The sequence below is a fragment of the Dermacentor albipictus genome, chromosome 3 (assembly GCF_038994185.2).
Source record: "Dermacentor albipictus isolate Rhodes 1998 colony chromosome 3, USDA_Dalb.pri_finalv2, whole genome shotgun sequence".
Lineage (NCBI taxonomy): Eukaryota > Metazoa > Arthropoda > Arachnida > Ixodida > Ixodidae > Dermacentor > Dermacentor albipictus.
This window is the reverse complement of record NC_091823.1, coordinates 6999584-7013189: the sequence shown is the minus strand read 5'-3', so window position 1 is coordinate 7013189 and position 13606 is coordinate 6999584. Positions and strand designations below refer to the sequence as shown.

Genomic DNA, 13606 nt, shown 5'->3' with positions numbered 1-13606 from the left:
ACAGGGTGTCCCGATGTCCACTAAAATTGCTCGAATGGCCTCCATGAGAGAACGTAGCACCGAGATGACTTGGCGGTCTGTTTTAGGTGAATCGTCCATGGCCGGAGAAGGATCAGGTGGGACCCCGATCTTCTGAGGTTCCTTCGCAAGGGAGCGGCTTGGTAGCGTAGGCCATTCCTCTGAAGATAGAGTCTTTTCTGCTTCCTTCGTGGAAGTGGTGGGCCTTGTCGCAGCGTGACTAACTGGCACCGCAGTGGAGTGGGTACTGTCACTTCGCGCATGCGCCTTCTTCGAAGACGTACGATGGCGCCTACGTCGTCGCCGACGCCGGACTACTTCGGCTGCCTCCCTGTGGGCAGAATTGTCTCTGGCCATTTGGTTAAGAACCGCGCGCTCCCTCTTGATGCGGGGACAGTCCTTCGAGGAGGCCGCGTGAGGGCCGCTACAGTTGACGCACTTCAGGACCGTGGCACCGCAGGTCTGTTCTGCATGAGGTTCAGCGCAACGGGGACACAGTAGCGAGTTGGGACACACGCCTTTGACGTGTCCTAGCCTGAAACACTGATGGCATTGAAGCGGCTTCTGGATGAATGGTCGAACCGGATGACGGAAATGTCCGACTTTAACGTGGGATGGGATACAATCCCCCTTGAATATTACTTTTACGCAGCGCGTATTCCCAAGACGGCGCACTTGCGTAATGATCGTGCCTTCGTATGCCGGCTTGATGAGGCTAGGTAAGTCATCATTGGGAATGGCAATGTCAATGTCGTAAATCACACCGGCTATGGATGTGTCGTCGATCGGGATAAAGGGGCGCATTTTGATTCCGTCTAGCTCTGTGATTTCTTGGAGTTTTCCAAGCGCACTCGCGTTGTACACGTCTATGGCGAGTATATTCTTGCGTGGATTTATTCTTATGTCTTTAATTTGATCCGGCACCGCACATTCCAAAAAAATGGATAGGGCTTGCCTGTTCAGCAATCGTAGGTTGCTTGACGGGTCTGTCGGCATAAAGATGATGACGTGTGGCCAGCGCGCAGGCCTTGTCTTCACAGTCGTTGTGCTCGCAGGAGTTGACGGCGCTGTGTTGGCGATTTTTCTCCTCGCCCTCTTACTCCGGACGGGTATGAAGCCGTCGTCGGATGAGTCGTCTTCCGACATAGAATACAGCTCGGTGTCTTCGGTGTCACTGGGGGAGCCAACTCGCTTCCTTGCGGTTGACGGCCGTGATGACTTCTGGCCAGGCGGGTCTCTGGCATGCTCCGCGTCCATGGCCGGAAGACGGGGAGGCGAGGCACCTCGAATAGCGAAGGTTTCACCCAAAAATTCACAGAGCACAGAAACAAGCGTTCTGCCAAGAAGACACTTCGTCGTCTTCTTCCAATGAATGGAACAGACGGCAAACGCCTGGGACACGGCGTGCCTAATCGTCACGCTCGTCAACATGAAAAGACTTGTCCGTCGGGTGCGTGCGAAGGCATTATGCGCGGAATGTGGAATTTTACTGCCCTCCAACCTACGTTTGACCCATCAACGTGGCTTCCTTCCCGTGCCCCTCTGTGTAGGTTGACCCGACGTGTCCTGACAAGGCCCTCTACCAGGGAGCAGCAGAGAATAAGATCGCCGGGATGGTAGAGGTTAGAAGAAAGCCAGCGAGCCGCCACGCGTAGACGCATCTTCTCTGCAATTGCATGCAAGTGCACGCACGCTGAACGTTCCTGTATGATTTTTTTGTCTTGGAGGGCACCGCTCCCCCGTGGTGATGTAATAAGCTTCTGTTATTTGTTTTCACGTCACCTCGTCTTCCCTGCAGAATACTCTCCGATGGTAAACCTGGTTCGAGCTCCAAGCAGACACTGTTGACAGTAACAAAACCCCGTCCGCATAACACTGGACAGAACCGAGTTAATGTTGTTTGCAATCGCTTGAATATACTCAGATTATTATTTTTTTTTTGCATTCCGCAGGTGTATGCGTGTTTTCAGTTTGCGATGTATTGCGGCAAAGAATTTGAGGCCACAACACTGTGTAAAATATACGCCCTTTAGGGTAGCGCACTCGCGATTGACCAGATAAAGCAGCAACCGCGCGCGTCCGTCGGCGGGACGGCGCAGTTTCAAGGCAGAGAACAGCTCCGTGTCGCAGAAAAACTGGTGGGGGACGTCGTTTCGGCAAAACGATTTTCGAACCACCTTTACCCAGGCCCTCCATGTGGCGCAAAGACGCGACTGAACTAATGGAATTTCTCAAGCTTTAAAAATGCTTCCTATGTAGAGAGCTTCTGTACAAGTGACTTGGGCCATTAGCAATCTGTGATTTTCGTGCATTAATAAACCCCATATATCCATCAGCCTTTGCTATTCGCTTGTAATCTAATTCCAGGTATACTGCGAGTTCCACGTGCCGCCTGAATTGAATTGAATTGTAGGGTCGTACGTGCCAAAACCGTGATTTCATTATGAGGCACGCCTTACTGGGGGACTCCGGATGAATTTTGACCTCCAGGGTATCTTTAACGTGCTCGCAATGCACGGGACACGGGCGTTCTTGCAGTTCTCCCCCATTAAAACACGTCCCGCCTTCGTGTTTCCTGTGGGACACGTTCCGGGACACGGGCATGTCTAGGTGGGACGTACAGGAGCTAGCTGTGCGCGTTATAGAGAGATCATACTAGTAAGTACCAGGTGCACGTTATTAGGACGAAAGCCTTAGATCGCTCATGGATCGATAATTAGACCATCACCAGAATGTGACCAAAATTCAATGGCACCGAAATTTTGGTGGAAGTGGAACCCACGATCTTTGGTTGTAATTAGGACGAATTAAAGCACAGTTAATAAAGACAGAGTTAGTTAATGCACGCGAACCCACGGATTTTGGTGGGAGTCGAGCCCAGAACCTTTGGTGTTAATTAAGCTGAAATTAATTAAGGGACAGGTAATTCATGTATAGTTCGTTAATAACTCCGAACCACGATATATCGTGGTAATTATGGCGCTATTAATTAACATTGATTTAATTCATATAAGGCTAATTAATGTACAGATAATTAAGGCGGAGTTAAGGCACTCGAACCCACGACCTTTGGTGGCAGTCGAATTCACGACCTTTGGTTTTAACTAGGGCGATAGTTATTCAGGCACGGTTAAGTTAGTTATTAAGGCATTCGAGCCCACGACCTTGGGTGGGAGTCGAACTCTCGACCTTTCAATTTAGCCGGATTTCCCACCTCATGAGCCATATAATGCGTTGGCATAATTAGAACAAGCCAAGAGAAAGCAAGTAATAGGAAGTAACAACGCACTCGAATGAGAACGACAAGTAATTCAAATAATATCCCACGAGCGTGCAGGCTTGTGCCTTCATCCTCTTTGGCGTATGCTAAAGTGACTGTTAATTTTGACATGCCCATGAAAATTGGAGCGCTGCGTGTGCTTCCTAGATCAAAAAGCGCGTCGAAGGCGTTTACGAAGTTTCTTGTTGCCAAACGCTTAAGCGTCGTTTTTTTTTTTTTTGAGTGCCTGTGACATTGCTGAAAGCCGATGAATGGAGAGAAGCCTTTGTGAATTTGCTAGAGTTGTGAACATTGAGTGAATTATTTGAAGCTGTGCACACCGCTTCCAACAACTGCTAATGATGGCAGCCGTTGTGTCATTGTTCGGCCGACTTAAGCTTATTGCACGTCTTTATTTCGTAGTGCCTCTTTAGCTGGTAACGATTCATTACTGCAACGGTGTCGAAGGTAATAGATATTGACTTTAATATCTTATTCACTTTTCTCCGTACTGGCTTTTTAACTTCATGACGACGTCCGCAGGAGCAAACCCTCAAAGTGGGACACAACGGAAACTCATTGTTTTTGCGAACGTCCTTGATGCTGCTCGGTCGTCACTTTGAGGATTACATTCGGACACTCACCTTCGTCAACCACTTTGAACTGAAAGCTGTCCCGCGTTGCGTTAGACCTCCGGTGCAGCAGGTAAAATATGTCCGCGTTATCCAGGTCGGCTGCGAAAAAAAAAAATTAGAAGCATGAAAAATAGCTAAAATCTTCTTATTACGTAACACTAGAGCAACGGCGTTATATGGACACAAAAGTGAAACACAAAATCACTTTCTTTTTCAATTATAGGGTTTTACGTGCCAAAACCACTTTCTGATTATGAGGCACGCCGTATAGTGGAGGACTACGGAAATTCTGACCACTTGGGGTTCTTTAACGTGCACCTAAATCTAAGTACACGGGTGTTTTCGCATTTCGCCCCCATCGAAATGCGGCCGCCGTGGCCGGGATTCAATCCCTCGACCTCTTGCTCAGCAGCCGGACACCATAGCCACTGAGGAACCAGGGTGGGTTAAATCAGTTTAGACTGTTTGAGTATTCTTATTCTTTAAAATCTATATTTTGATTAACTTCGCGTTAGTAGCTTGGTTATAAAAGAAAAACTGAAGATTAAGGTTCAGTTTGCTTTTTGTTTGTTTGTTTCTTTTGCTGCACTCTATCTTCAAGGGCTGGTACATGATAGTGCCTAAAGTATTTTTTCCCTTCATATTCGGGTCTCAGTCAGTTTTCTTGAAACTGGCCACGTGTAACCTAGAGAACGACTATGAGCCTCTTTTGCCGATTTAAAAAAAAGCATAGGCCCGAGTATAGCAGCCGTCAAAGCCCATGACATCACGGCGAGCTGGTGCGAGGACTTGAAAGCGGCGTCGGTGGCTACACACTTAAACGGCAGCGTGAGACGGAAAGAAGTTGCGATTATGGTTATTCAGAGATTTGCGCAAAAATTATGCGGTGTGCCACGTATATTAAGTATAGCGTTTGTCGTACGTAGTAGCACGTCAGTTTGGCTAGCGCAACATGGGAAGTTGAACAGATTACAGAGGAATTCTGCTTAAGGATAGCTGTCAGGGCTCCATTGGCTTTGAAACATCACGCCACATGCCAGCCCCTTAAGCCCACAACAAATCAAAGCGACTCGCAGGTTATGCGTAGCCAACAACATTGTGGCGCAGCAGGATTTTTCTTTTGTCTTTCAGACCATAGGCAACCGTAGGCGTGCCGGAAAGCGCGTGTGACGTGTAATGAGAGTACTGGAGAACAGGTATACGAACATATCGCTTTTCAGGACAGCTCTGGCGACAGAAGTGAGCAGTGGTTGCTGCTTCGTCTTCCAGAAGTACGCGTTGACAGTGACGTTCTTTGCCTGCTGAGGGAGTTGTCACCGCGAAAAAAAAAAAGAAACGTGAGCTGAGATTCCTGCATCGTTAGGCTTCCCGCTGTGTCAACAGGAGTACAAGCGTCACACGAAGGCAAGCTGTGCCGTGTTGTGCATGTTTCGGAAAGCGCGGTAACACGTGCTGTGAAACAAGAAAGCGTCGTTGTTGCCCTCGCGCGACGCCGTCAGAACGTGCTGAATGGGAACGGAAAGGGCGCTCGAGGGAAGAGGATGAGAGGCGGCGTTTGGGATCGATTCGAGACGTTGTGTCACAGCTGTCAGCGCGCACAATCTCGGCTTCGCGCCAGCCGTGCGATGCCCGTCACGGGGTAATCGCGAAGAAGCAAGGATTACCGAGCGCCAGCGGAGTCGCGCGACCTCCGCCGCATCGCGTTTCCCGACGGGAGATGACGCGGCAGCCATTGCACACGCAGAGCGCCGTCACGTCAGCCTTATCTCTCGCTCAATCAACGTCGCCGAGGCGTCGCCAAGACGGAAGGCTGCATGGAACAAATGGAGGACAAGGCTTCCGGCTCGTGTACGATGGAGCTCTGACATGGAGACGAAGTAATGGCGTTCGCGTTCCGTCGCATACGAGCGATGAAAGGGGGGGAAGCTAAATCGTCTAGTGGCGAAGGCTTCCGCCCAGGATTCATGTAACGCGGATGACCGATCTCACAGGCTAGGCGCTAGCTTCCTTTTGGACAAGCTGTACGTAGCATTAAGAGAGGAAAAAGAAAAGTTGTGTTTTCTTCTCAGTTAGCTACGACAGAATGATCCGCGTTTACACGAATGCGACGCTAGCGTGTCGCGTTTTCTAACGCATCACGGTAATTACTGCGTGACACCGTTTGCAAGTGGTGCACTCCCCTTCGTCCGAAACAAGCGAGAACATGTTTCCGGCAATCTTGTGCTCCACCGCTCAGTGGAGGACAGCACACGGCGGCAGTCGTCTTCCTTCCTCAATGCGATACCCCGGCGTTTACATTAATCGCGTAAGGTGACTTACAACGTCTCTAACCACCCTCTCCTGCTGCATCAATACGATTCGCCTTCGCATTACCGCCGTTTACATGAATATGATGCGCTAAAAATGCGACGCGATGAGCCTCTGGCCGCATTGATGTAAACACCGCTATGGACAGGTGCAGTCAACCTTTCGAGGATTCGATCGCCTTGCGCGCATAGTGAAAGCGTCATGTGCGGGAACTAATTGATTCAGAATCCCTTTTTTTTTTCGGGTGATCAGGGCCGACTCAACCACGTTGAGTGGGTTGAGTGAGTCAAACTGATTCTGGTATCTAGGTTAGCCCAGCCCGCCCGAACACTCCATAGCTTGGCCCGAAACTTAAGCCCTACTTTGTCGGGTTCATGTAAACGTAACTAGGGATGTCCACGCTAATTCAGAAGGAATAGTTTAGGGTCATTTCACGCGAAAAGTTCCAGACACCAAAATTGACCATCATTGATGTTCTCGAAAAAAATTGGGCTCGATAGCCATTGTGTGAATAAGGTTTTACCAAAGTATTTTCGTTGTAATAAATGTTTTCATCACGTGAACGCTCTTTGAAATTTCCTCAAAGAAGCAAAAGTTGGTTGGAGGTACATATTTTTTAATCAGGTCTGAAACTAGGTGCAATAACAAATTATATTTTAGAGCAATGCATTGGCCGCCTTCTTTCATATGACGTCATAATTGAATGCATTTTAGAATTTTCCGTGTTTAAATTGGCTCAATAAAAAAGCAATAAAAGTTGCATTTTCGGAAATTTTTTCCATAATCTGAGTTATTTTTTTAGCTACCCTAATTTTTCTTCCTTTCTGCCTGCTGCTATAGTGCATGCTAAAGATAATTTGGACCTAATCATAAATATACTTTTTGAGAAAAATGCCTGCAAAAGCTGGCAAGAAATGAATTTTATGCGATGTTCAAACCAAATTGAAGCTTTGAGGCCCTCCAGGTAAAAATATTCAAGATAGCTCAACATACGCAGCGACCTCTTAGCTTGTTATCCAGAAATTTTCTTGTGTATATATATATATATATATATATATATATATATATATATATATATATATATATATTCAGACACACGCCACGCGCGTACATCGTGGCGGCACTGCTAGATGGCGCAATGTGTTAGAGGGACACGTGAAAGAACAGCTTGGCTGCCGACATGGTTCACACTTGACGCTTTCCGCCGGTGGCCGTATGGTGTGCCGCTGCATTGTTGCAGTGCTAATCACATAAATATTGACATTTATAGTGAGATGGTTTCTGCCAGAATTTTTCCTTCGAAGAGTTATAGATGGTTCCTTCTGTAGCATTCGACTAGACAAAGGTTTCAGATTGTACGCACGCACTGTTAAGCACAGTTGCGCCGTTAGTTTGCTTTAATATTCGAAGTTTTCCCTGTAACTTATGCAGCGAAAAATACGTTTGGGTTGAGGCAGATGACTCGGTTTGCACGCAAAGCATGTGCGGCCGAGTTAACTACAGAAGTGCGCTTCTCTGCGGTTCTCGATTAGTGACCTTGTATTCGTGACTTAGCGCCTCATGAGGGTCAAAGTTCGCGCCCCGCGACGCTAAATCGTTGCGTTCTCAAGAGTGCAAATACGGCAGAGCATCACTTCTGACGCTTGTTGTACTCGGCCTCCTAAATTATCTATGGTTTTTACCTATAGTACCTTTTATTCACCTTGCCAGGCGCAGGGTATTCTGCTGAGAATAATTTCCTCGCTGTTCCTCAGCGCTGTTCTCTTATCGGCAGTGCAAAAGACACTCCTGCAAGGGTTCAGCAGCGTGTGAACGTGCACTGAAACACAAGCAAACCACGCCCCGAAGCCCGGTGATTCAATTTCTCTCTCGGTTGGCCGTTCTTTCTGTTTTGCCTTCTTCTGCGCGGCCTTGCGGCTCGCACCCACACCCACCTTGTGCGTGGACAGCCTCCTCGCCCTCCGTGCTGGCGAACCGCACATGGCGACGCGCCACGCCCGCTTCGTTACGAGCCGGGAAGCGTGAAATCCGCCGAATTAAGCGCGGCGCTGTCGGAGAACAGCCGCGAGCCGAGTTGGCCGCCGCGCGAAGGGGGATTGTGTCGGGCGCCACCTTCGTCCGAGACGGATGCAAGACGACGGCCGTCGCCGGTACAGCACGTGCCACGCCGAGAAATATGGCTTCCGCTCGAGTCTGCACAGCTCCGCAGAAGGTTTCGGCGGAACCCGAGGGCCTCAAATTTCCGCTCTGTTTCTGCTTTGGTTCAGTTCTCTCTCGCTGTTACCAGCATTCTACACTGGTCAGAATGGCGTAGAAAAGGCAGTGGTTCCCCGCTGCCTTCTCCAGCGTGCGGAGGAGATTCCTCTAACGAAGTCTATACTCAATCCCGGTAGGTCAAAGCGGGCAGTGGCTCAGGTCATTAGGAAGCCCCTCTCTCTCACCAAGCACTCCCACTTGTGGGACCTGTCAGTTTTCCTAACGGTGTGGATATGAAAAAGTTGGCGGCGTTGCTGCACCAACTACCTAGCGCGTCATGCGGGACGCCACAGATACACATCCTTTCTAGCTGGGAAAGAGATAGAGAGAAGGCAAAGGCAGGAAGGGTAACCAGGGGTGCTATAACGTAAAACTATTCCAAACTTTTCTATTCCAATTCTGCTATCAGCCCTCCGCGATTGGTCAAAAACTTTTTTCGACCACCCCCCATTTCACCTGTCGTTCACGCGACGTTACAAAAACCGCAATACCTCCCCATCTTATATGATGTGTGCACACTGATTATGCATGATTTGACAGAAAAAAGAAAAACAGTTATTTCTGATTCGACCCCTTTTCGCCATTAACCCTCGGCTATTGGTAAAAAGTTTTCGGGCTGCACCCACTTCACCTGCCTGTCACGCGACGTCACAAAACCGCACGAACTCACCGCGTCAAAGTGACGTGTACGCGACAAAGATTCATTAATATGCCGAACAAAACTGATTTTTTTTCGGAATAGCCGCAGGCTGCCCCGTTCCGAAAGGAATAAAAGATAGCTGCAGCCGATCGCTGAGACGCTGGCTACTCGCACCTGCCGGAGAGCATGGGTGTATTTGCGTATAATAAAACTTCTTGCGTGACCGTGTAACATTTTTAAGCACTTTCGACACGTTTACTACCTCATTCTGCCAACTCTTCTTTGCTGAGGGTCAATTTTAGCGTCATTCTTAAGCTTCCGTTGCATGCCGCCGCGATTTTCGACCAGCCACCACAAGCTAAGTAAGGGAAAACCGACCAATCGCAGACGCCGGCACCACCCTCTTCATCCGGTTATCGGTTTTCAGTGCACTGGCTCTGCCCTAGTGAATCCCTCTCCACTTGAGCGTTCTCCTCGCCTCTTGTCAGCCAATTAGATACAACAAGCCGCTCAGTGTAGGCAATGTTATTCGTTTTTCAAGCAAACAAAAGGGACCTCCTATGAACGAGGAGAGCGTTTGATTGGTCTCTTTAGACAACCCTATGGGTGACCGCCCGGTGCTTGCGTCGGTGGTTACGCAAATTTGACGTCAGGAAATTGGAATAGAAACATATTGGAATAGTTTTACGTTATAGTGCCCAAGGTTGCACATGGTCGGTTTGATATCCTACACTGGGAAAGAAGGAAGCGGGAAGAAAAGGAAAGAGAGAAGGAAAGAAATAATAGGGGATGTGTGCGCACACGCAACAGCATTCACTGCGCAACATACGGCGTTTTGATGGCGAACGGGCTCGTCGCGGCATTTCGCGGAAGCCGCGGAATGTACGGAGCGCATGGATTTTAATTCCGAAACTTTATGGGTATAAACTTCTCATAAACTTTTCATGTTAAAGGTGCAGTGAAATTTCCAAAGTCGTGCTTTAGATTTTCAATACCGGAACTTTGTGGGTTTAATGTTGTTATAAACATTTGACGCCAAAGGTGCATTGACTTTTCTAAAGTCGTACATCGGACCATACAACCAGACAAGCCAAATCAACACACTATCAAACAAGTTGACAAACCACGCAGCAAGTTCGTTTGTGCCATCATGCCACAGTAGGGAATATAATTTTTTTTCACATGCGCCAATGCACCTATGTCAAAACACTAAAGCCAGCAAAGGTAACTACGTTCTTATTTATATTTCTAGTTTGACTTTTATTCGTGAGGACACATTGAGCCTCTTCAATTTTCTTGTTCTCGCTACCCGTGGGCTGCCAGAGCCAACCAAAGCGCATGCGTTTTTCTCGTGTTGCCCCGACCACCGCGCGGCGCACTTCGGCGCGCGTTCGTTTTTCTCTGGCCGAGTGGATTTTCGCCTGGCAGAGTTTCGGGCGCTTTCTGGCTAGCAGACGAGAAAAAGGAACAATGGTCGCTCGCCGGCATCCCTGTGGGCAGTCGACGGATTGCAACGCATTAGCTTGAGCGCAACCTCTCCAGAAAGTCTTGTCTCACCGGTATAGGATACCGAACAGTATGCATATGCTTCTTTGTGGACCAAGCGTCTCACGTTTTCTTCGACATTATTTCGATAGCCACATTAAGTGCCCAAGGTAGGCGTTCGATTGTGGCCAACATGCGTTTCTTTGCGTTTTTCTTTTTTTCCACTTCGGTGCCACCGCCCCACTAAAGAAAATATAGATTGTTGCGGCGCAGCGAATTGTCGCATGATGAAAGTTCTATCTTGTTACTTCTTCTTTTGTGGGAAGTAATGAGCCAAGGGACACTTCAGCTTTCGGGTACTCTTATTATATTATTGTGATCGCAATTATATGGACAGTTCAGACGCATTCCTGCCGTCGACGTCGCCCTCGTGTTCCGTATAAAGTTCTATGCGATAACATCGCGACCGCGCGCCGCATGTTGTAAGTGCGAGAGAAAGCGTAGGAGGGTGGTGGTGGCATGGGGGAGCCGACGATGGTGGCTCAGTATTGTGTGCGCAAGGAAGAAAAGTGCGGGGTGGATGCGCGCGCGATACAGCAGGAGGAGTGGAGGGAGGGGTGGCGAGCCTTAGGATTCTGTGATCTGTGAATCTGTGATTGCGCAACATGTTTATATGCCTTGTTTGACGCATTATATATAGTTACTTTTTCTTAGAAAGGTAGATTTATTGGATACTTATACGTATATTTAAATATCTTGTTGCAAGGTTTTCTATATACGTGTAGTGAACTTTGTTTTAAGCAACACTTTATTGCCCTTTATCAAGCTGTATCTTCGAATTTCTAACACACGAGGGCGAGTCAAATGAAAGTGAGCCAACCCACCCCGCCCAGTAATGGTTCGATTCATTATCTGCAAGGCATGCGCGTAGCCCACAGGTATCTCTCATTTACAAAAGTGACACGCAGGTGTGAGGATAAATGTTTTTTTTTCTTCTACACTGGGTTGAACATGGTTGTGTGACGTAATGGACGCTCCAAAAGTTGCAACAGCGTGGTGTCGTGAGTTTTCTGACAGCTGAAGGCGTTTCCCAAAAAGAAATTACTTGCCGTAGGGCTGTTGCACGTGTACTTTGAACATTGCATTTCAGTAAAACATTAAACGTGGAATGTTAAACAATACAGCAAATTTGCGTTGAATCGAGATAAGCTAGGTGGTAGTCGAGGTGCTATGAAGGGTCACGGGAGTGCAGTCGCTGATTGGCACATTCCGGTGGATTCCAATGTTTGCAATGTTGCGGTGACTTCAAGCCACTGAAAGTTGATTCTGTGCCCGTTTTCAATATCGCAGTGGTGTGTGTGCGTGTCTGTGTGTGCGAGAGAGATAGAGATAGAGAGAAAGAGAAAAGAGTCTAATTAGTACCGCTTGATCCAGAAAGTGGTCGACGAACAAGTGTTTGCATCAATGCTCGCACATCTTCTCTTGAAGCGAAAGTTGGCACTCTCCAATCAGTTGTCGATGAAACTGAGTTGGACTGTTTAGTGTACGTAGCATTTAGAAAAGTGTATCATCGAATCATCATCATCATGCTCGCCTTGACGCCGATACTTGAAGACCGTGCCTGGTGGGACGCCCTATATTTTATGTTGGCACTGATGTTTCTGATGCGATCAGAAAATAGACGCGCTCCTGACGGACTCATTTTCACTGCAGCTTCCGCAACAATGAATTCAGTGTCCTTATCAGTTTCGCGCAGGGAATTGAAGTTCTCAGCAAATTTTACCTGGTTGTACTTAAGTTTGCTTCCATCTAAATAAAAAAGAGTATATTTTATCTAAAAAATCTAAGCTTAAGGGCACGCGCATCACAGTGCAAGATTTCTGGAGGGTGCCTAGACCATCGTGTAAAAAAATTTGAATTTGTCAGGGTTACCAGCCAAGCGTTTTTTTGCAGTATAATAAGTTTTATATGAAGAACAGTTGTTGTTCAAAGATAAAGTATTTTGACGGGGTGTATCTTTGGCCCAGAATTGGAATTCTGTTAAAAAGTTTTTTTAGCGCAGAAACGGAAAGGATGCGAACAGGTTCAAGACGACGACACAGGCGCTTTGTCTTTTGTTTTTGTATTCGGATTTCTACTATATTTCTATATTGTATTTTCATTTTCTATCATGAACTGTGATCTGCCAGACGAGCTCACATCATTTTGCAGTCTCCACACGGTAAGGCTACAAAAATATTTATTCGGAAGACGCCGACCGAGCGCCTGATGACGCTTGAGGTGAATTACGGTCGTTCTTGTGTGGAGCCCTTGGATACCATTTCGCTCATTGACGACATAATAGCACTGTAAGGTCGCTCTGATTGTTCGGCTTCTTAAGTCTCACGAATCGGCCTCGTGCTTTGTGTATAGAGAGGGGGTTCACTTCCCCCCATGTCAGCGGGGCGACAGTTGCTGTGTTATGCGGGGTCACAGGCAACGCGCGGGGTTTGGTGACGCATCGCGGCAGGTGCCAGGCGGGCGTGTGCCGATTGCTGGAAGTCAGTATTGTGCGCACGATGTTCGCAGTCCGCCGACGGGTCACACAGACCAGCCTTAAAACGAACCGCTGTACAAAAGGTATTGTGAGCCTGGCGCCCGAGTCCCTGACTAATTGGAGGCGCCGCCGAGGTTAAGAAGGACTTAGCAACTCTGACTCCGTGCTGCATGCAGTGAGCATGGACCTAATCCTCTACGCCTCCGGAAGGTAATCGCCAGCATTGTTGTTGGGTGCGACTGCCTGCGTGGTGTCTAAGACCAGCTTACCGTGCACGCTGTAGGAATGCGGTGCGCACGTAAAGAGTGCATTCGCACGACGGCGTCTTGGAAACACGCACTCAAAGAACTTTGTCTTGTAGACAATAAATTTGAAGGACAAGGAGGGTCATCCGTCTCCCAGACGGCCAAACTTTGAGTACAGCGGCACTTCGTGGTGCCGGTGCCCCTGCTTCCGAGACAGGTGCAGCC

General features: G+C 48.1%; 2 protein-coding genes across 3 annotated transcripts in view; one reads left to right on the top strand and one right to left on the bottom strand.

Annotated features, from left to right (window-relative positions):
- Positions 1–13606, top strand: part of LOC135895998 (polyunsaturated fatty acid 5-lipoxygenase-like) — a 443319-nt gene that overhangs the window by 35121 nt on the left and 394592 nt on the right. The window lies entirely within an intron of this gene.
- LOC135895995 (FRAS1-related extracellular matrix protein 2-like) overlaps positions 1–13606 on the bottom strand; it is a 215392-nt gene that overhangs the window by 115439 nt on the left and 86347 nt on the right. For both annotated transcript variants that reach the window (XM_065424268.2, XM_065424269.2), the window contains exon 2: positions 3922–4011. In XM_065424268.2, coding sequence (XP_065280340.2) covers positions 3922–4011 — 90 coding nt within the window. The remainder of the gene's footprint in view (positions 1–3921; positions 4012–13606) is intronic.